At 41.4% G+C, this 24,603-nt stretch overlaps 1 protein-coding gene across 3 annotated transcripts in view; it reads right to left on the bottom strand.

The window, feature by feature from the left end:
* USP25 (ubiquitin specific peptidase 25) overlaps positions 1–21,447 on the bottom strand; it is a 58,049-nt gene extending 36,602 nt beyond the window's left edge. For 2 of the 3 annotated variants that reach the window (XM_081004347.1, XM_081004349.1), the window contains exons 1-4: positions 21,104–21,446; positions 5,000–5,077; positions 3,455–3,599; positions 1,109–1,232 (exon numbers count right to left, since the gene is read on the bottom strand). In XM_081004347.1, the coding sequence (XP_080860473.1) occupies positions 1,109–1,232; positions 3,455–3,599; positions 5,000–5,077; positions 21,104–21,148 (392 nt within the window). In that variant the 5' untranslated portion in view covers positions 21,149–21,446. Of the gene's footprint in view, positions 1–1,108; positions 1,233–3,454; positions 3,600–4,999; positions 5,078–21,103 lie in introns of all 3 variants that reach the window. The other variant, XM_081004348.1, reaches the window with a different exon arrangement.
* Between the last annotated feature and the right edge of the window lie 3,156 nt (positions 21,448–24,603).

Below are 24,603 nucleotides of genomic sequence, written 5' to 3'. Positions count from 1 at the left end.
AAATAACAAACCTAAGCAGCCAACATGCACATCATGGCAAAAGTCATGTCAGGAACTTTGTGCATATAATATTCAAAGACATGAAAATTTCACACACGTTGCTTTGTTGTTCAGTATCGCAACAATGATACTCTGCAAATTTGTAGGACTGATACCTGACTGGCATTTGGCTACTAGAATTGTTTTATTATATGTTTTAATGTTATTAATGTCATCATTTCAATGTTTATATATTTGTTTTAGCTATTTATTCTTTAGAGGCACCAAAGGCTAATTGATGTTGACATCCAGACCAGATGTTCATCTAATCCAGCATCCTGTTTCCCATGATAGTAAAACAGATGCTTCAAGAAGGTCTGCCAGCAGGGAATTAAGGCAGCAGCCCCTACATGCTTTTGTCTCAAGCAACTAGCCCACAGTGGCATACTGCCTCTGAACACGGGAGATGTTATTTAGGTATTGGTCATTGATAGCGCTGGAATTTGTCCAATTCCAATTTTAATCACAATATGAAACCATGCAAAATATGGAGCATTTTTAGGTCTTAGTGACTGAATGGGTCTGTCTTTTAAGGGCACAGAAGTGTATGGAGGAAGGGGAAGAAAACAGAACCAAGTATGAGGCTGACATGCGATTCTCCAGATGTTGCTTAACTATAACTCTTATCAGCCAGCATGGTGCAATAACTGGAAGGTTAAAAGTTAGGCATCCCTGATTGAAAGATACATTGCCTGTGCCCCTCAATATATTACAAACATTATAAATAATTCCACATTTCAGTGGGCCTCAGAGCCTATGGTATACTAATTCTGAAGACAGTAATTCTACTTTAAGTGGAAGCTTGCAGCAGCAACCAGTTTCTAGACAGCCAGCCAATTGCTGGATGTGGCTGTCACACACAGAGCCATAATAAATTTTAATACTGAAATATCTCAGATAAAGTTTAATGTCAAATTCACCTTCACAAACGCTTCTCTGAAGAATTACAAAAATAGGTAGCTCTAACAAATTCACACATATGGAGAGTGATTTTTAATATCTAGAGCACACTGCAACAAAGAAACTATCATTCATAAAGAAAACCAATATTTGATTCTTATTTGCTTACCTGCTAATGGCCTGTTCCTCATCTGTTATGCCAGTCTCCCTGAATGCCCTGTTTGATTCCTCCAAACTGAGAGCAATTGCTCTCTGAAGATCATCTTTATCATCTCCTGTGAGATCAATCACATCTGAAATGCAAAACTGCGTTTCTCAAAATTAAAAATGCAACAGAATGAAAAGCATCAATTTATCTCGTGCTAGTTTCAGAACAATGGTACAGGCTTGGGGGAATTTGGGTTTAATGTCCCTGACAATCCAAGCCATGATCTCCACAAGGAAAACCAGTACACAATGGAAGAAAGGAAAAGGGGGGGGGGACCAGAGGAGGAGCATGTGGCCACAACTTCATAAACTATGGCTTGTGAAACTTCAAATGATTATCCAATACAACCAATACAACCAGTGAAATAGTATTTCCGACATGTACCGCATTTACGCACCCGACCATAAGATGCACCTAGTTTTAGAGGAGAACAAGAAAAAAAATATTCTCTCCCTCTCTGTGCAGCGCCCCTTCAGCGAAGCGTCAGGAGAAGCGGAGCCCCTTCCATTTCTCCTCCCGCTTCACTGAAAGGGCGCTGCGCAGAGAGGGAAAGCTGCACAGCACCTCTCCAGCGAAGTGAAGCCAGGAGAGCAAGAGGGATCGGTGCGCACCGATCCCTCTTGCTCTCCTGGCTTCAGCGAAAGCAACGTGAAGCCTCTGGAGGCTTCGCGTTGCTTTCGCTGAAGCACTGGAGCCTGCATTCGCTCCATAAGACGCACACACATTTCCCCTTACTTTTTAGGAGGGAAAAGTGTGTCTTATAGAGCGAAAAATACGGTATATAAAAAAAATCTAGCCAGGTAATCAGTCCAATTTGGGCTGCAGCTCAGCTTATTACATGAAACTCATTTCAAACTACCAGGCTTGTTCAGAACCTAGTAACTATAGATTTATGGTTTGGATATAATGGGAAACTTTAGCTTATTATCCTATAAACTCTTTAGCTGCAGTACTCAAGGAAGGAAGGGGACGGTACCAGGATGTAATGTGCAGGTGCAAAGCTCATGCATATCTTGGTCTAATAAGTTGGGATATGCATGTATGACCAGATCATATTATACAGTGGTCAGTAAAGTTCAAGATAGTTAACATAGGAAAGCCAGTCATCTGCAGGTTCTGGTGATCTGAACAGTGTCATGCCACGAAACTGCTCAAAAAGTATCTGCTATTGGTTAGGTTGCTAAAAAAAACTAGATGCTGCAGACCATAAGCTTTCCACACAGAATGCTTCATGTATTTAGAGATGGAAAACAAGGTAGCTTTAAGCAGCTGCCATCACACTGTTTGGAGCTTGTCTGATTCTCTCCTAGGTGTGTTCTAAGGAAATAAGTCTTTCATTTCCTTTATTTTAACAAGAACGCTATCATTACAAATCAGACAACACTATCTATTGTTAAGCATTGAGAAACTTCAAAATGTGCCAAGGACAAACCCTATTGGCCTTCCCAAAGCTTATACACTTTTCCCTTTCCTTGTTCCTGAACAGCCAGTTTTTCTGCCAACTAGTAGGAAAAGAAGCATCCAGAGTTCTCATACCTGTCACAATCATGACAGAACACATAAATGAAATGCAAGTCTAGATTAACAAAAGGGTTGGGTGTAATGCTTAGAAATCTATAGTGTGAGGTGCTTCAAGTTTACTTAGCATTAAATATGAATGTTACAGGTCAGGCTTATTTACTGTTACGCTAGTCTTACTCAACACTACATACTTTTGTTAAGCATAGAATATATTAACTTTTAATTTCAAATCTATGCACTGTTATTTGGCCAAATTGTGAGTTTTCTGGGATTCTGTAACACTTCTCAAGTTAAATGTGCTTGCACTGGGACATATGGATTCCAAACACAAATAGTTATCACATGGCTTTTTTGATATGGATTGATATTTTACTGTTAAGCTTCACTAATCAGAGTATTATTTTCTTGCTTCATATTTTGAAGTAATTACCAATTTGGAGGAATTTCTAAAAGTACGCAGATGGAGGTATAGATAGCAATTTTCCAGGGCAGTAAAATCGCAATTACCAGATATTAATGTTGTTTTTCAGACACAAATGGTGAAAGCTAAGTGCACTAGATGGACCCTCGTGGTTTCCCTTTCATTTTCTGTTATATTACTATATTATTGTGTTTTCAATAAAGACAAACTTCTTGAAAAATAAATCACTTTAACCAAAACCTCCAAGATCTATAGGCATAAAGGAATCACTTTATATAAAATATCAGACTGGAGTGACAACAAGGTCTTCTGACCAAGCATTTAGTTTGGTTGGTACTTCAGTAACGCAGAAAAAAACCACTTACTTGTATCTGCTTGGCTGCCTACACTGATGTATCTGTCATTGCCAGAAAGTGCTGTTTGATAGTACGTTGTCTCTTCCTGCTGAGGAATCTTAGCATTCTTTGCAGTAAGGAAAGCAACAGCTAACTCCAAATTCCCATTGCTATCCTTTAAATGTAACAGAATAAACATATTGGTATGCCATCTTATAACCAACCAATTAGGGCAGAGCTAGCTTCCAAGACTAACTCGAATTACTTTACACCTGCACACAATGCATACAATTTCATGATTAGAAACTTACCATAAAATTATTTACATGTAAATTAAGTCGCGCTAAAGAAGGTGATAGATTTGTGTACAGTCCCACTAGTTTCAGCAAAAGAACTCTCTACGACTGGAAAACCAACAAAAATTAAAAGTGCTTGACTTCTTGTTGGATGATACTCAGAGTGTTTAGTTCCTTGGCTAAGCTGATTCAAAGAAGAATTTAAAATAAAAAAATAGTTGAAATAAGCAATCATTTAAGCAGAGTAGAAAAATTCTAGTCATCCAATGATGTCTGATGCAGGTGCCTAAGAATGTTGACACCCACCCACGTCTTCCAACAAACCAGTTGCTTAAAATTTATTCTGATGACTTGGAATTAAAAATATTTTGCCAGCCCCGAGGATAATTTGATAACACTAAGGCAAAAGCTCAAAGCATACATGCCATACTACAAGCATTTGGTGAACTAGCAGAACAAAAAGTCCGACAAAATTGCTATTTCTGAAAGAAGCCCATACTTTCTTTTACATATTTGGCTTAAAATATTTTGAGATGAATCCACTTTTCTATTATATACATTCTCAAGTAGCAAATCTAAGAGTAAAACAGCTTACAATTGATAAAAGCTGAACAGAACAGAGAAAGCTGGTAAGATTTTGTGTCCATCTATGTGGTCCTGAGACACGCCTTTTTCCTGCTCTAAAGTTCAGTAGAGACTGTAATAAAATATACTTTTCCCAACTGAACAGCAAGAGATGGCAAGGTCTTGTGCAGGTTGAACCTTAACCAAAGAGATCTTTTCTTGCTTGCATTGTGCACTGGGAAACCGGCAACATGGAGTCAAAGGTCAGCATCTCAGACAGATGTCAGAAAGGTTTTCAGCATGGTATGCTCCACATACACAGTATTTCTTAGTTAGATAAAGTATTTTACTGGCATGTTTTCATCAGCAGCATTATTTACAAAAACCATTTTGGAAGGCCCTTATACTTCCTAGTCCCCAGGGTATGGGGTCTGATGGCACAAAAGGCCACCACCTTGCTGAAACTAAGGCAGTCTAAATCTGGTGAATGCCTATATGTCTAGTACATATAGGCATTCACCAGATGAAAAGAAAAAAAAATAGATACAAAAGGAAGGTGTTTTTTAAACCAGCCTTTGCCATACTTTACATTATCTGAATTCCTCACTTAAATCATTTTAAAGTAATCCTATTAAAAACTTTCTGTCCATCAGAAGGAACCTTATTTAGATGCAGACAGATATAAACACAGAATCATCTTTGAAAACCACCATACCTTCAAGGCTTGCTGCAGTACTTGGGTGTCATTGATGCCAGTGATCTCTCTTAGCTGATTCAGAAACGTCTGCTGGTGCTGAAAAATGAAAAAGCTGGTCAAACACCAAAGACAAATTATGGCAACAAAACCCTTTCAGCTTGTGGAAAGAGAAGATTTGTAGTGATATTTTTATTTGTCTTTGAAACCATGTATTACGGGAGAGCCTGGAGAAAACGTATTTGCTTAAGATGAAAGAAAATACTTCTGTGAGAGCTAAAGAATTTGGGGACAGAAAAGGGTTCAATTTAATCTTCCCATGTCATTATACCATATTAGAAAGTGAGCCTTCAAAGCATAAAATAGTGTCCTAGATACAAAAATACCGCACAGTGTACTACTGTGAAAGCATGGGCTAAGCCCATAAAGACAATCATTGTTATCTCGGGATCTCAATATTTTAAATACTGCAATACAGAATGCTCTTATTTAAGTATCACTGCCCATAAATATATAATGTATAGAGTCTAGCTGAGAAATAGCTAATATGGTGCTTTCCAAGCGCTGTTCAACTGCAGCTCCCAACATTCCTCGACCCTGGCTATTTGTCATGCTGGCTGATAGGAATGAGGAGTCAAACAGCATCTTGGGAGTGGGGATGGTTGGTACCCCCAGTCTAACTATGTATGTCAAGTATGTCATGTATTTTAATATCACAGGCAACTATCTAAAAATGAACTGATGTTGTCAAGTAACTAGGAAGTCTCATGAAACAGCCCTGGAAACTGACTGTAAAAACAAGCAAGCAAGCAAACAAATAGGAGCTTTAATTTTGGTTCATATATTTCAAATTCAAACATGACATAAGACAGTAAATAAAATAATATCAAATCGTATTGGCATATTCCTTGCAAGAAAAAGAAAAACTATCCATAGAAGGTTAAAAGTAAAGGGACCCCTGACAGTTAAGTCTAGTCGCGAACGACTCTGGGGTTGCGGCGGTTATTCAAGACTATATACCACCTTTCCACCATAAAAGCAATGTTCAGGATGGCTCACAACATTAAAAAGAACCCCACACTTAAAAGTTGTGAAGCACAGTGCCCTTTAGCTTCACAGAATGCATAAACAGTGGCACTGAGCATGATGAACTGATCAAATGGCAATACACAGGTACTGATAAAAAAAACCTTTGAAAAATGTTGCATTAATAAAATACAAGCTGCAAGTTGTAAAACAGTGATGTGGACAGTATAGAAGTACCAACACACACAATGGTTTTGGACCCTGTTATATGCAATACAAGATTTCCACTATCTATGTGCCTAAAACAGCAACTGCATATACGTCAGCACAAAAGGAAGGCTGATATGGAAACACTGAAAACTGAGTTTTTAAAAAATCTATCCTACTGGCTTTAGTGCCTGCAATTTTATACTGTATTTTAAAACCTCATGTGCTGAACCTGTCAAAAATCACTGCTGATGTCACCAGATAACAAAGCACGAATATGTGTGCAAAATTTATTATAGTTCTTCAGGGAGAGGGCAGTCCCTTACACAAGTACACTTAAGGAATTATATGAAGTACTCAGTCTTAGGCTCTTACCCAAAGCTTATCTGGCCACAGCATAACCAGCAAAGAAGAAGTTCGCTAACATAATAGCAGGGCTTAGCTACAATCTAAGTCCAGATCCCAAGAGTTGCTTCAGGTCACACAACGGATTGCAGACAAGCAAGTGGGATTTTTAGGTTTTTTCATTTAGTAGAAATCCCATCAATCTCAAAAGCAGTTTTCCTCTGCAGGAAAGGGGGCTGCTGTTAAAAATAAAAGTAAAATAAAAAGCTTACTGTCTCCTTGGGCTCAGAGAAGCAGTTGCAGGACTCTGTGGAACCTGACTTAAGTGCTTAGATAAGGTAATGCTTAAAACCTACTGCCATGCTACTAGCATGGCTGCTGACCATACAAACTTAGAATCTGACAGCTACCTTCTCCAGTTCACACATTTTGCAGGGGGAGAGGTTTGAGAGTTATGGTGGCAATGTGTGCATGTATTATAAACAAACAAGCCTTTTATCTTTTACGAAGAATTGTCCTTTTGCCTGACCTTATTTTGTACTAATGTTTGGGAAATGAGCAGTGTTATCATTATGGAATCAGAAACAAAGGCATACATTAAAAGCCCTCAAAGTGTCGTTGTGATGTCTTGTTTATGCGCTTCATGTCACAGTTACTTCTGTTTGCTGTGTACGTAACTGCTTCCTGTGCCTTGTTTAAATTATTAGTTCCTCAGGAACTAATTGTTAGTAAAGAATTTCCCGGCATCCAGGTTTGAATAAACAAAGTTATGAAGTACCTGGCATGAACTCTACAGCTTCCCCAATTTTACAGCTTTACATCTAGCTTACAGATTTACATTTCCCCCCATCAAGCCTTAGCATACAATGGAAATCCAATTTCTCACTTTTTAACATAATATATTAAAGGGTGCACTTTATGCAAAGGCGATACTAATCAGCATCTGAACTGATAAATAAAAAAAGCCAGGTAAAGTGCCAACACAGCATGAGGGTGCCCTATGGCGTTTACTTTTCCAAGCTAATTCCCATTCTGCACTTTCGGCTGCCAAAACCCCAGACTGTGGATGTCAACTGTGTTAAGTGGACATTTATCCCTTCAGAACTGGAGAATCACCAATGTTCCCACATAGGCTGCCAAAAGAGAATCATTAGATGCTAACTATTTTCATTTGGATGCAGCATGAAGCAGGGTCAGAGAAGTGACAGAAAACATTACAATATGTTCAGGCTCTGAAAACAGAGAGAACACCAGCTTCTGGGGAATAGCAGAAGAGTGCAACTGTGCTCATGTCCTGCTGTAGGCTCCTGGCTGAGCACTGTGAGAAACAGGATGTTGCACTCTATAGGCTTTTAGTTTGTTGCAGCATGGCTCTTAACATGCTTATTTATTTAAATGTATATACATTTTCTTGGATTAAACAAACATCATTTTTTATTATTAATGACAATATAAGCTTTCACGGGTACATAAAATTCATTATTGCAACTATTACGCCATGATTTAAAGTGTATCAGCACAAATCTTTTCGGCTACTTTTTAAATATCTGGTTAGCAATTTGCTATTTTCTTCTTGTTGAGATTATAGGAATTATAACAATTTCTACAGTAATGACTATACAACATGTCAATCTAAATACAATTCCTGTCCCAACATGCAAACATGCAGAAATACTACGTGAAACACAAAGCTCCCAAGATATGGGGCTTTACATGAGTTGCTTAAGCACCTGTGAGCACTTAGAAAAGAATGCTGTGATTACTAAGATCCAGCATGGGTTTCTCAAAAACAAGTCATGCCAGACAAATCTTATTTCTTTTTTCATACAGTTACAAACTTGGTGGATCAGACAAATTCACTATGGATGCTAGTCAGTATACTATTACAGGCAGTGACGTGCGGCTGCTGACATGCAGGTCCTTTTGGACCCAAAAGAACAGGGCCAAAATGGATAGCAGAATGGGGTCAGGGCAGGGCCATAATGGGGTGGCATGGGCTTTCATGCACCCCACCAATGCATGCGGGGGTCAGGAACTGTTGCCTGCACTGTTAAATTTGAACCAAATTATAAACTTTATCTATAAAAACCAATTTCCCATGCACTCTGAACATGTGTACTTAGTTTGTGAATTAGTAAACATGGTTTTATATGTAGCTTTTAATATATATAATTTAAACTGTATTGGCATGTAAAATGTGAAGAATTGTTGGTATTCTTTGTTATATAAGAAGCCCTTTTGAACCTTAGTATATAGAATATTCTCAGCTCACTGACAAATACCTTTTGTTTATCTCTTGTTAACCAAAACAGAGTTTAATTGCTTCAATCACCTCATTAAACTAATCTTGGTGAATCCAATTTTCAATGTCCGTACACCTCCAAAAGCCACCATAAGAGTCAAATGGAATACAGCTATCAGCAGTTTTTTGCATGGGCAAAATGACCTCAAGCTACAGTTATCTTACTATAATGGAAAAGTGTGCAGTGCAAAACACGTATCCAACGCACAATGATTTGAAAGAAGCCATCCACATATTCCTCCACTTGCCAATGAAAGGGAGTTGCAGTTCCTTATTATTCAAGACCCAAAACAGTAATGAAATATGTGGCTGCTAGGACAGCCTTTAAATCTATGGACCTGTTTTTTCAATTATTTGTTACATTTATATTCCACTTTTCCTCCAAAGACCTCACGGTGGTATACATGGTTCTCCCCTCTGAAATTTCATCCTCACAACAGCACTGTGAGGTAGATTAGGCCGAGAGGCAGAGCTTGGCCCAAAGTCACCCAGTAAGCTTCATGTCTGTTGTCTCCCAGGTCCTTGTCCAACACTCTAACCATGCTGGCTCTCTACCTGTAGATATGTCTTTAGCGGCTCACCGTACTGGAAAACAAGACTATCATTTACAGTGATGCCCCGCAAGACAAATGCCTCGCAAGACGAAAAACCCGCTAGACGAAAGGGTTTTCCGTTTTTCGATGCGCTTCGCAAGGCGAATTTCCCTATGGGCTTGCTTCACAAGACGAAACGTCTTGCGATTTTTTTCGCTCCCCCCCCCTTTTTCTAAGCCGTTAAACTGCTAATAGCCTTTTAGCCGCTAATCCGCTAAGCCTTTAATAGCCGCTAAACCGCTAATAGCGCTAATCCGCTAAGCCGCTAATAGGGTTGCTTCGCAAGATGAAAAAACCACTAGACGAAGAGACTCGCGGAACGGATTATTTTCGTCTTGCGAGGCACCACTGTACATGTTGTGCATTTGTAATTCCATGCTTCTGGTCAGTTCCACATGTGTAAACAAATACAAAAAAAAGGAAGCATCTTGTCATTTTGTTCTCCTTTTCTTGTTCTTTACACATGTAAACAGGCAAGGGTAACTTCACGCCTTGATCACGTCAAAGTACACACCAAAATGCAGGAAGTGTGCAGATGGGGAGGCAATCCCTTCTCAGCATATAACGACCCAACACAAGTGATACAGAATACTGATCCTACATTAATCAAAATTAACTTCTTGAAAGCAAGAGACCAGTTCTGGGTGGGCTGCAGATTTTAAACTGGTTACAAATGGAACATTTCTATTAACAAACCTAATGTTTTAATATACAAAGCAGGGTGATTTAATTCAAGACCTGTGCCCAACTGATCTTTGATTCTCCAGATTCCAAAATATTTGCGCATTTAGAGATGGATTTATTTTTTAAAACACTTTTAGTAAGAATGTTTTTCTGGAGCTGTGTGACTAATAACCCTTTACAACTAACAACAAAGAAATGCACAACTGTGAGATAAAGAGCAAGCCATGTGTGTGTGTGTGTGTGTGTGTGTGTGTGTGAGAGAGAGAGAGAGAGAGACCCATCCACATTTTATTTCACTTTGCTCACCAACACTGCAGGGCTATTTTAGATTATGCAGAATAGATAATGTAATGTATCTTGAAAATCTACAATATGTACTACACCAAGACTGTGTGGGATGCTGAGACAACTTTTCCATTACAGTAAAATAACTATAGTTTATTTATTATGCAGAGTGGAAGAACAAACAATAGGCATTTGCGGGGGGGGGGGGGGATTAAACATGATTTTTTAAACCATGTATTCACCAAACCGATTTAAAATGTCACCTCACCACCAGCGCCACTTACCCTGCTAGGTTTGGACAATGGAACAAGCCAGACTAGGCTTGTTTTACTTGTGGTACGACAGCGGTAGAAGTGGAGGAGGAACAGTACAGGAACATTTGAGCAGCAGGCACCAGCACACTGCTTATTCACATTAAACCATAGTTTGTTTTAAAAGATGGCTTATTAGCATGACATTGTGAATTAGGCCTAAATCATTCTCATTGTTATCAACACTTTAAAATAATGTTTGGAGTACAGTGGTAAAGGTAAAGGGACCCCTGACCATTAGGTCCAGTCGTGACCAACTCTGGGGTTGCGGCGCTCATCTCGCTTTATTGGCCAAGGGAGCCGGCGTACAGCTTCCGGGTCATGTGGCCAGCCTGACTAAACCACTTCTGGTGAACCAGAGCAGCGCACGGAAACAGCGTTTACCTTCCCACTGGAGCGGTACCTATTTATCTACTTGCACTTTGACGTGCTTTCGAACTGCTAGATTGGCAGAAGCAGGGAACGAGCAACGGGATCTCACCCCGTCGCGGGGATTCGAACCGCCGACCTTCTGATCGGCAAGTCCTAGGCTCTGTGGTTTAACCCACAGCACCACCCGCATCCCATGGAGTATAGTGGTACCTCAGGTTAAATACTTAATTCGTTCCGGAGGTCCATTCTTAACCTGAAACTGTTCTTAACCTGAAGCACCACTTTAGATAATGGGGCCTCCTGCTGCCGCCGGAGCACAATTTCTGTTCTCATCCTGAAGCAAAGTTCTTAACCCGAGGTACTATTTCTGGGTTAGCGGAGTCTGTAACCTGAAGCATATGTAACCCGAGGTACCACTGTATATTATAATCTTTAGGGTTTAAATAGTACTTTTCCTGGCTTAAAGTGCTTCAGACACATTCTCTGCGCACTCTGCCAAACAGTGGGGCTGAGAGTCAGTGTTGGTAGCCTATCTAAATTTATTCAGCAAATTTACTGTTGAACACCTCTCCATGATAAGAATCTACTGGTCATCATGATACTCGTGCCATGAGAATAGAGCCTTACTGTGAAGACTGTGCAGTGATCTACACGTATAAAACAAACAGACATATTCCAAAAATCCATCCTAAACCCAAACCCAAAAAAGTCCCATGACAATCGACAAATGGTAACGGGGGCAGTTCCATGAAATCTAAAAGCCCCTAGTCATGGACGGCACACGGGTGGTGGATACAGATTCAGTCATTCTGACTCAAGGAATGAGGCAGTTGAGTAGCTCAACAGCTGTATCCATGACTGAGCAGTCAGTCCTATTTACGATCCACTCTGCTCATCCTGAAAAGCTGGATGCCATCCTATCAGAGACACATGAGGAAGATAAAATTAATTTCCTGGGTGATTTTAATCTGTGGCCTGGAAGTATTGGGAAAGAAGGAATTGGCAACAGCAACCAGAACGGAATCTTACTTCTGACTCTATGTGCAATGCACAACCTTGCTATTACCAACACACTCTTTCAACAAAAATATAAATTTAAAACATCATGGAGGCACCCTCAGTCTGTGCATCAGAACCACTGGCATCTCTTAGACTATGTAATTGTCCAAGAAGAAGATCGCCATGATGTGCTCCTTTTTTGTTGTAATATGAAAACACAATAAAAAGTAGGTATTGAAAAAAATCATCCCAAGTTCTATAAATCATTTGTAACCTTGCAACCACTTCACTTTTAAATACCATCTCAATAGCCCCCTCTGCATCTCACTGCGTCTACAGACATAAGCAAGTCACAATATGAGGCCTCCAATTCTCCTGCCAACCTAGCAGTTCGAAAGCATGTCAAAGTGCAAGTAGATAAATAGGTACCGCTCCGGCGGGAAGGTAAACGGTGTTTCCATGCACTGCTCTGGTTCACCAGAAGCGGCTTAGTCATGCTGGCCACATGACTCGGGAACTGTACGTCGGCTCCCTCGGCCAGTAAAGCGAGATGAGCGCCGCAACTCCAGAGTCGTCCACGACTGGGCCTAATGGTCAGGGGTCCCTTTACCTTTATTCTCCAGCAAAAGTAGCAATAATGTAGAAAACAGCAAATAAACCTTTTCAAGTTTATAAATACTGTCATGTAAAAATAAAAGACCTCTATAAAAAAAGACACATTCATGCAGATACTGTGAAATTAGATGGTGATCAAAGATAGTTCCCTATTACTGATCTGTCTACAAAGATCACAATCGCAATTAGTAACAGTTTCACATCAGGAAGGTTTAAAAGAAACAGTGAACACTATCAAATGGACTGCCACACTACCTCTTCCTCCATACAACTAGTGAAAACTGTCCATTTTAGAAAGAGAAGACTTCTATGAGTCTTTCCTAAACACAAATGTGACTAATGCGAGACATATTATAAGCATACTTTGCAGGGGGAGCCTGATGATCCCCTAGTACAATTAGGTAAAAGAAAGTATGTCAAGGCCCAACAGTGGAAAAAGATTCCTAATCAAACATCAAACTTACTTTTAAGAGAAAGCTGGGAAGATATCAGGTGAGAAAGAGAAAAAGTACTGCTGCCAGCGTATCAGCAGCCTGCTCAGGGTGGGAGATGGGGGGGAAGGGGTCTTCACCACTCAATCTCACTATTAGAAGGAATAAGTGGAAACTGCAAGTGTTGTTACATATCTTCCTACTTCCAAACAGGAGTAGGTTCCAGCCAGCCAGCCCTGCTCCCCCTTCCAGAATGCTATTGAACTGTAATGGATGGAAGCAGTGTACCTTACTCCCTACCCCACATTTCTTTTCCACCTGACAATAGTGCATGACTCTTTGATGCCACTAAACTCATGTTCAATACCCACTGGCCTGTTCTGTGCCGCCTCCTTTTTAAATGTGTGTACAACTGCAAATCTTACGGTTCCCCTGAGCATATAATTATTTCCCTGTTGTTCCTCAATATTACAGTTTTGGCTCAGCACTCACCACTTTGGTTTGTTACTAGAGGAAGTGACCATGATGATCATGATGATGATGATGATGATGATGATGACATCCTAGTGAATCATATTTTGTTGTACAGGCAAGACAGAAGAACTGTGGTTCCACCTCTGTGACCTCTCTAAAAGCATAGAAACAAGCTGGCAGAATATGGCTCCAGAGGTTCCACAGGTTTAGAGGAGGAAAGAGCAGAACTGAATGACTTTCAAGTTCAGAAATGCCAAACATTTATTTTATCCCAAGTTAGTTTATTTAAAGATTAAAGAGAGACTGAGCCATAAATAATTTGCTTACAGAACTATGTGGTTAAAGAAATGATGGAAAGCTGCAACATCCAAGGCAAAAGCTTTTGCCCTGGCTGTCCTGGGCTTCTTCCACTAACATAACACAACCATGTGTAGAATGCTGGCAGGGACCGTGAGACTACAAAAGAGATGCTGAAAGAGGAGAAACCAAACCCCAGTATACTGGGGTTCCCAGTACAGTGGTACCTCGGGTTAAGAACCTAATTCATTCTGGAGGTCTGTTCTTAACCTGAACTGTTCTTAACCGGAATCACCACTTTAGCTAATGGGGCTTTCTGCTGTTGCCGCGCCGCCAGAGCATGATTTCTGTTCTCATCCTGAAGAAAATTCTTAACCTGAGGTAATATTTCTGGGTTAGCAGAGTCTGTAACCTGAAGCATATGTAACCTGAAGCGTATGTAACCCGAGGTACCACTGTATACTGTCAAAGGGGAAATAATTTTGAAACTCATACTTGAATGAAGCCAAAACATTTCATTTCTGACTATTGCACTCTGCTCTGTTGGACTCCAGAATAAATATATTTTATAGTTAGTACATTAAACTTACATTGTAAGTTCAATGTTTTCTCCACTGAGATTGAAGAACCAGCAGATATTTTAAAACCCCACTTCTGGAGCAAGAGGCATTGCATTTCCACACTTCTCTTGCCCCTCAGGATAAGTTTCCATAAATTGTCATTATTCATGAGCATCTCTTCTCCAAGCAAACAGAAAAATTCATTGAAAAACAAACATCTCACGGGTTTGTAATGCCTCTTGCTCAGTGATACTAGAATCTAAAATGCAATCTCTGCTAGAGAACAATTAAATTATATGCATGAGTGTATTTAGCTTTCATGAACTGTGTATACTAGATTTAGACTGTAGTGGTTTCCCTGCTTCACAGTAACACAAAAACAAATGAACTACTGGCACCAAGAAGGGCCCATGTTCACAGCTGTCCTAGTTCACAAACCTGCTGAAATGCACTACACACACACACAGCTTGAAAAGGGTGGCAAAATTGGAATGCCCTTTGAGACTCAAGGCTTAGTAAAATGCTGAAGATGTGAAGAAAGCTGGAGTTAAGGCAGGAAATTGTAGGGAAGGGTTCCCATTAGGCATGCCCTCTTCTCTGCAATCAATGAGCTACCAAAAAAAAAAAAAAAAGCTTAAAGGAGCCACAGCAACAGATTTTACATCAGAGCAAAGTCCCTTCAGTTCTTTCAACTACTGTTCAAAGAAAAATAGAATGTATGCTCACCTCTCTTTGGAAAATTTCAATAATTTATCCCTAATTCTGAATGAGTTTAGTATAAAGATGGTTAGTACATAATTACAGCAGCCCACTTCCATTATACAAATATACTAGTTCACTATATATTTTACCAAATTACCACTTTATGCAGGACTTAGAATCATAGGATTGTAGAGTCAAAGGAACCAAGAGGGTCATCCAGTCCAAACCTCTGTAATGCATGAATCTTTTTGCCTAACGTGGGGCTCAAACCCACAGCCCTGAGGTTAAGAGTCTCATGCTCTACCAACTGAGCTATTAGAAAATATATTTAGCACATTTTAATCATGCTTCTTCTGACTGCTGCTTGTGTGTTCTTAACTGGCCACAGATTGTGTTTTATTCACCTCTTGGTACTTGCAATTGAAAAGAAGAGATGGCAGCTATAAGGAAAATCATTGTGTTATGATACAAAATCAATTCAGATATAACAAAAAATGAAGTTTCAAAAATGACAATTGTTTGGTACTTTATATAATACAATTTTTAAATCCTTCATATGTCAAAACATTTCACTTGTTCAACAATATTCTACCAGCTGTGTATACCAGGACATGTACTTAAAAAGACCAGTAATTATAGCAATAATTAAAGCCACTAAGTATACATTAAAGAAGTGTGTCATAGTTCTTAAGTACCAATTAGGTGTACATATCTCTATGAATGAAAAAATGAAACATACACAAAATAGATGCACCTAACATATAGATCTGTTGAAAATGTGTTTTCAGTGACAACTGCCTTTGCTGTAGCAAGGAAAGAGACTGGAAGTGTGGAAAAGAGCAGACTTCTCTACCTCCAGCACCTGAAGCCAGCTGCTCACATGGAACTCAAGTGCAGCCAATGGAATTTCTTGTGTACAAAAGCCAAACCTAGCAATCCATACATTCCTCAATAGGACATCCTGCATGTGTGATTTCTGGTAAGAATGAAGTGCAAACTGTCCTTAAGTGACCTATGCAGCAAAAAACCAGAGAGATAACATTTCATACATTTTTCTAATACCCTTGACCGTAGTTGAGTGCAGAAAGTGACATTTTAAAACCCTAAACATATCAAATAACAAACTATTTTACACCAATATCCTACCACTAATGTAGTATTTCACTCTAGCTGTTTATGCTACTTAGTTCTACTTCCACCAGTGTTACACACAATAAGAGTCTCCATATATTTTAATGGGTCAAAGTACCAGCAAGAAGATACTCCTCAGTATGTTTCTAGGTGCTACCACAAAACACATGTATAGGGAAAGAAAAAACATAAGCCTAATGTTCAAAGCTTTCACCATATCATGACCAGTTGGAACAAAAACAGCTCATGCCCAGGGGATTTGCAGTTTTCCTATGAGAAAACTTTATATGGAATGTTTTGCATGCTAAGTTCAGTACGCACACAGCATTTTTCTATGTTTTGCCCCAATTATAGAATTAGAAGATCACTTGGTCTGCAGTTCTATTGAATCCCGGCTTCAATAGGACATACTTCTGGCTAGAAATGGCTAGGATTGCATATCATCAAGCCCTGAAGAATTCCTGTACTACAGACTTACAGAACAAAGCTGCGTCTTCAAATCTGTAGTACAGAAACTCTTCAGGAACTAGTGATATGCTAAGGGGTCTTCTGCTTGAATAGCTGGGACAAAACTTACTATTTGCATCAAGCATTCCATACAAAATTGTTGCATAGGAACTGCAAATCCCATGGGGACAACTATATTAGTGAGATGCTTTTGTTTATGCTTGTGTTATAGACATAGGAAAGGCCTATCCTTTTAAATTGTCACTGTCATGGTAACAACACCCATCATCTAATAATCTACTATTTAATGTAAATTGCAGGCAACAAGTATTTTTTTAGGAAAAGATATACTGACAGCTACTAGTAGTAATACATATCTGACAACATTCTTTTGTGGGAGTTCACTATGGGAAAGAATTAGTCAAGCCGGAAGGGCATGGTTCCCAAGCAGTATATGTTTATATTCTCACACTAAAGGCAGACACTTAAAAACAGGCAAAACTAACATGAGAAACTATAATTGGAAATTGCAGAGCTCTGCTTTGTTCTAGTAATAGGAACTTTTACTCTCAGAATAAACACAAGAATACAGAACATATCCTGCTTACCCAATATTAATTTAGATCATTTCACTTTATCTTTCTTATTTCAACACACACAGGTTATTTATCCCATCTATCCCAAGAGGCATATTTAAAGGTTCATTCAGCAACACAAGCACAAATATTATTTTCACATAGAAGAAGAAGAAGAGTTTGGATTTGATTTCCTGCCTTTCACTCTCTTTAAGGAGTCTCAAAGCAGCTAACATTCTCCTTTCCCTTCCTCCCCCACAACAAACACTCTGTGAGGTGACTGGGGCTGAGAGACTTCAAAGAAGTGTGACTGGCCCAAGGTCACCCAGCAGCTGCATGTGGAGGAGCGGAGACACAAACCCGGTTCCCCAGATTACGAGACTACCGCTCTTAACCACTACACCACACTAGGAAACTGAGTTATATTGAGCTGGATTATTGGTCTATCTAGCTCAAAATTGTCTACACTGATGGAGTTCTCTCTTGAACCTGCCCTACCTGGATATGCTGGGGTTTCAACCTGGGACCTTCTGCACGCAAAGTAGGCGCTCTTCCACTGAGCTACAGCCCTTCCCAAAATTACAGACTCTTTAGAGAACTCATTGGAGCTGTTTGGAACCAAAGAGAAACACCACTATGGGGTACCAAGCAGTTGTTTGCTGTTAAATGAACCCAGCTGTTTCAAACATCCCTGTAAAAACAGTTATAAACCAACAGCTTCTGGTCCTTTGGACTTTGAATTGGGCAATGACAGGGGTTCAGCCAAATTCTTGAATTGATTTGCATCCACAAGCACATTAATTTGCATAGCGTACTCTGCATTGGAAAATTCAGTTTGCATCAGGAAAAATTCTAATGTCCCAGATCAGCCTTTGTCAAATAAGCGCCTTCCAGACATTTTGGATTGCAGCTTTCATTAATCCCATTTCTACCAGCCCACTTTGTTTCCATACCTTCTGAATTAAAGAGAAAAGTCTCTTCCTTCACAATCAGCACTGAAATGCTCTATTCCTCCTCCACCAATCTACTTCACAGGTGGCATTTTTTCTTCTAGCAAAGGAGGGCACTTTGCCTCTTAAATGGTCAATACCAGGGGTCAGCAAACTTTTTCAGCAGGGGGCCAATCCACTGTCCCTCAGACCTTGTGGGGGGCCGGACTATATTTTGGAGGGAAAAAAAATGAAAGAATTCCTATGCTCCACAAATAACCCAGAGATGTGTTTTAAATAAAAGCACACATTCTGCTCATGTAAAAACACCAGGCAGGCCCCACAAATAACCCAGAGATGCATTTTAAATAAAAGGACACATTCTACTAATGTAAAAACACGCTGATTCCCGAACTGTCCGCAGGCCAGATTTAGAAGGCGACTGGGCCTTATCCGGCCCCCAGGCCTTAGTTTGCCTACCCATGGTCAATACGGAAATGCAGATTACTAGTCTCTTAGACAGCTAGTAAGACTAGTAACTTTTGTGGGCTTATTTACAAAGCTGGGTAGGATGTATGTTTAAACAGAAACAGCCGTCACACTTTCTATTCAGTGCATCTGGGATACAACTACTCATGACTTTGGTTTTAGCATGAATGCAAAGAGCGCAAAGATGAAAAGCAGTTGTCAAATCCTCACTGAAGTACAGAGTATCAACAGCACAGAAGTACTCTGTTGAAGTTACTCAAGGAGTAGATTTCTACTGTTATTAAAGCATGTTAAGAACACACAGGTACTGCTTACTTTAAATCTTGTATTTTATGAGACATTTTTGAAGGAGTTAGAAGCAGATATAAAAGGATGCAAAATGCAAAAGAAATGAGCAGGAAAGTGGAAAGAGGTAAATGTGGAAACAGAAGTGAGTTATTTTTTTAACACATACTTGTTCAATGGAACTGTAGAAGAATGTATAGCATCTTTGCAAGCCTTTATGGCTATGCATTTGGAATGCCCCTCTTCATTTCACATGAGTCAAAAACAAAAAGCACAATTTTTTAGTGGCCACACACCTCTCAAATTGATAAGTTATAAACATACTATATAAAAAAATGACCATATTTAACTTATAGGGACGTGGGTGGCACTGTGGTCTAAACCACTGAGCCTCCTTGGCTTGCTGATCAGAAGGTCGGCAGTTCGAATCTGTGCAACGGGGTGAGCCCCCATTGCTCTGTCCCAACTTCTGCCAACCTAGCAATTCGAAAGCATACCAGTGCAAGATACCGCTGCGGCAGGAACATAAACGGTGTTTCCGTGCGCTCTGGCTTCTTGCACCAGAAGCAGTCTAGTCATGCTGGCCACATGATCTGGAAAGTTGTCTGTGGACAAACGTTGGCTCCCTCGGCCTGAAAGAGAGATGAGCACAGCAACCCCATAGTAGTCTTTGATGAGACTTAACTGTCCAGGGGTCATTTATCTATTTTTTACCTATTTAACTTATAGGCATCTGTGCTTGAAACAAGTCTATAAAAAAGACTTGTTCAAAAATGTGAATGGTTTCAAATTATCTGAGAGAATATTAGGCTTAGACCAGGGTTTCAAATCTTTGCTAAGCCTTGAAGCTCATTGGATAACCTTGGATGAGGCAATATCTCTCAGTTAACCTACCACACAAGGATTTTGGAAAGACAAAAACGAAAGTAAAAAAGAGCAGATGAAGGCCATGTATAACAGCCTTCTTTGGAGTAGGATTATTTACACATTGCAACAGATTATGTACTTCACATAAATTCAAGGATACCAGTCTTACTCTATTTATATCGAAAGGTTCAAAGTGTTATAGAAAGGACAACTTTCCTTTGGACAAAGTACCATGAACCTTCTCCAGAATTAGATCATTTGGGTCCTATATCTCATGAAATAGCAAGCCAAATCTCTAAAGGAAATACATAACCTCAAAAGAAACATATATACAACTCAGAAGCTACTAACATAGGCCACTGTTATTAATAGTTAACAAAACACCTTCAATATAATCTACAAAATTCAAGTAAAGCATTCACACTACCAACCACACTATACTTTTAGCTAACAACCAGATTTCCTGGCTCAGGGCAAAAACAGAAGCAGTAGCATTCTTCACCACTCCTCACGGGATACACATTTACAGACTCATTTCAAAGCTTTACATTAAGTGCATGAAACATAGTTGAAGCAGGAAACCAGCCTGCTTCCTACACCTCTGAGTATGTACTGTATTACAGAACCGGTTGGAAGAGCTGGCATGATCAGAACCGAGATGCGTCTCAGGGCGCCAGAATCGGGGGAGGATGAAAACGTCAATCCCTCTATTTAAAAATAAAGTGGCACTTTTCTGAGAGGAGGGGGGGCAGGGAAGGAAGGGCGAGTTGCGGATCGAAACGCCGGGCTCCTCCTCCGTCCCCGTAATATACCAACCCCCGTGGGCACTTCTCTGGCAAGGTAAGGAGGGGAAAGCAGGGCAAATGCGAGAGGAGGAACACGCTTCCAGGAACTCAAAGCGCGGACGGGGTGGAGAAGTAATACTGACAGAAAGGCAGAGCCGCTTCCAGGAGCTCAGCGGACCCCCCCCCCCCCCCACGATCCCCTTCCCCAGGCCGGGAGGAGCCGCCCAACCGGCTCTAGCCTCTCCCTCGCTAGACGCAAAGGTCACGGAGGGAACCCGGGAGGGAAGGCGCCCACCCGCCTCGGCTCCCAAAAGCCAGGCCCTCGCGTAGCCCAGCAGCCTGCCCAAGGGCTTCCTGCCTGGGCCTGAACACAGGGTAGCTCTCCCCCATCCCGCGGGCCAGGTCGCCCCTCACCTTCTGCGCGTTGCTCTGCTGCAGCACATTCTGCTCCACGGTCATGGCCCCGGCCCAACTCCGGCTTCCCTCCCCGCCGGCCTGAGGAGGTGCAGCAGCAGCAGCAGCAGGAGACGGCGCTAGCCGAGGGTGGGGAGGGAGCAACGGCAAGGCCGGGCCGGAGTGGACGGGCCGTGGGAGGAGGAGGAGGGAGACGAGGGAGAGGAGCGCGGCGTGGGGAGGCCGCGGCTCGGGATCCACGCAGCCGTGACGCGACGCGCCTGCCCAGGCAAGTGGCAGCCCTGGAAAGGAGCGGGGCGCGCTCAGGCCCGGCGGTGCGCCTGCCGCTTGCTAGGAGTGTACGCGCCGCCGCCGCCGCCTCAACCAAACATGCCCAGCCCAGGAATGTGCTTGGGCTCCTCCCCTTCCCCGCCGCGCCTCCCTCCTCGGCGGCGCAGCCCTGCGCGCTCCCTACTCGGAAGTAAGTCTGGCCGAGTTAGTCCCGGCTAAGCGCGGGCGCGCAGGGCTGCAGCCCGGGCTGCGAGAGGGCAAGCGAGGAAGGGAAGACGCCGCCCAGCTGCCGCCGCTACCGGGGAAAGGCGACTGAACGGGAAGCAGGAACTTCTCCTCTTCCCGCCCTTATCCTGCGGCGGCCGTCCAGCTTGCAAAGCCTCTGGGGATCCCTTTTAGCTCCACGGCGGCCTTCCTTTCGGAACAAGGGTCGGGGAAGAGCACATACCGGCGGCTGGCGGGGCGCGCGGCTAAAGCAGGCCGAGTCATCCCTGCAAGTTTTACCTTGGTGGGGCCGGTTGGCTGCTGCGGACTCCCGCGCCCCTTTCTGACCTCCAGGCTAGCAAGAAACAATGCGGGAAGAATACAAGGATTCTTCTAGCCAGGTGAAGACACTCCAGGAAGTTGTGGAGGTGCAGTAGCCCACTGGGACTGGGAAAGGTTTGGAAACTTTGCTCATACCAGAAAGCTCTAACGGTCTGGGTACTAGAAGGATTACTAGCTTCCATATGATTCCACCTTCTTCCTGAGAGGGCTTCTGCTTCATATCCTGTTTCTGAGATTAATCTCATGAATAGGTGGGGCAGGGCCTTCACCACATTGGCACCCAGGCTCTTGAATTCATCTCCATGGGAGGTACATTTGTGTCACTTCCTATTTTCTTTTTGACAGTCAGTCAAAGCTATGGTTTTCTGTAGTGTCTCTTGTGACACTGAGGCTGTTATTTTTGCCTCCTCGTACTGTGGTTTTTGCTGCTATTACACTGCTGAATTTTGATCAGTGGTTTGGCTTTATGGTTTGATGGGTTTAATCATTTTAAATACATTGTACTGTGCATCACTTTGGACCAAAAAGCAGGATAAAAAGAAACTATGCATGATATTCAGTGAAGTTCTGCTCAGGGCACACCTAATGAAATCAATAAACACGTATTACTTGCGCCAACTGATTTGTTTTTTTTAATTAATATTTCTGTGCTGCCCCATAACCAAAGGTTATCTTGTCATCTTCCAAAAATATTTAAAATATTATAAACAATTTAAACCATAAAAATACATAACATAAAGAGCATCGGACAACTGAGAACTCAATCCCAACAGTGATTATGCTCACAGAGCACAGACAGACCTCGCACAGCACAGACAGATCTTAATTACCAGATTTCTGAAATCCTATAAAACCTTTGGAAAACCTTTAAAAAGCGGAGAGAATTAATGTCTTCCCCTACTGCCAGAAAGAATACAAAGTATTCATAGCATGTGAGCCTTTTCAGGAAGGATGTTCTACCATCAGGATACTGTCCGTTGTCACACTTATCCCAGCTAAGGCACCCAGAGAAAGCCTCTGACAATGGCATTGGGGAATGGGATGGTGTTTGTTAAAGTGTAGGCTTTAAAGATTAAAAGCAGCATTTTGAATCTGGATTGGAATCCAGCTCACCTGAAACAAAGCTAATGTAATATACTGTAGTGCAGTTAGCTCTGTCTTGGACTAATGGGAGTTCCCTGACTGTTTTCAATGGTAGTTCCATATACAATCCTATGTGTATTTACTCAGAAGCAGTCCTGCTTGAGTTCAGCAAGACTTACTCCTAGATAAGTGTGCATGTGGTTGTAGCCTTTGTCTATCCTCTCTCTCAGTCAGTGAATTTGGCATAGAGAATGTTGCAGATTAAGTGAACTACAGTGAGAACCACATGAAAGGTATTAATGGCCCCCTCAAAAGGAGTTTTTCACACTCAGATATCATTAACACATTAATACATTTTAATTTTATTTTTATTATTATTATTTGCATTTCTATACCACTCTTCCTTCAAGGATCACAGGGCAGTTTACAAGAACACAAAAATACATACCAAAGTAACAAACAAAAACAGTAACCCAACATGCAGTTTAAAAGGCCTTGAATTCTTTAATTATCCAAAGGCCTGGGAAAAGAGGAATGTTTTTGCCTGGAGCCTAAAGATACGTGATGAAGGTGCCAGAAAGAGTGTAACTCCATCAAGAGCAGGCAACCTATCCATCTGGTTTAGGGAGCTGCCCACTAACAGTGACTCAGTCTTATCTGGATTTGAGCTTTAGTTTGTTGGCTCTCAGCCAGTCCATTACTGAGACAAGCATTGGTCCAGCACATCCACTGCCACACCTGCAGATGTAGAGGAGAAGTAGAGCTGTGTGTTATCAGCAAATTGCTGGGAACCAAACTCCCAAACTCCAGATGACTCCATTTAACAGTTTCATGTAGATGTTAAATGTTAACAGCATGGGGATAAAATCACACCCCAAGGAACCCCACAATGAAGGCTCCACTGTGCCAAAGAGCACTCCCTAAGCATCACCCTCTATAAATGACCATCCAAGTAGGACCAGAATCACCGCAAATCAGTACTGCCCAACTCAGGACAGTCACTCCATAAGGATACCATGGTTGATGGTATTGAAAGCCACTGAGAAGTTGAGGAGAATTAACGGGGGCACATTTCCCCTGTCTGTCTTCCAACAGAGGTCATCATACAGGGCCACCAAAGCAGTTTCTGTGCTGAAACTGGGCCTAAAGGCTGATTGAAATGAATCTAGAAAATCAGTTTTCTCCAAGAGTGCCTGGTTCTGGTCACTCACTCAAGAAACTTGCCCAAAAAGGAGAGCTTGGCAACTGGCTTGTAATTATTTAGATTTACTGAATCCAGGGAGGGCCTCTTGAAGAGCGGTTTTACCATTCCCTCCTTCAAACACCCAGGGACCAGCCCCTTTCACAAGGAGGCATTCATCACCTCCCTGACCCAGCAAGCTGTACCTTCCCTGCTTATTTTTATCAGCTAAGACGAGCAAGGGTCCAGGTCACAAGTGATGGCCCTTACTGACCCAAGCACCTTATTCACCTCTTTGAAACTTACTAACTAAAACTCCCAAGATTCACCTGGTGTAACAGTGGAGTCAAGGTTCCAGTGCATGCAATTAATTTTATCCTCAATATGTTTTACAAACAAATGACAGCGAGCTACTGTTGGT

Source organism: Podarcis pityusensis, assembly GCF_964106645.2.
Source record: "Podarcis pityusensis genome assembly, chromosome: 4".
NCBI classification, from domain to species: Eukaryota; Metazoa; Chordata; class Lepidosauria; order Squamata; family Lacertidae; genus Podarcis; species Podarcis pityusensis.
This window is presented reverse-complemented; position numbering and strand designations above follow the sequence as displayed.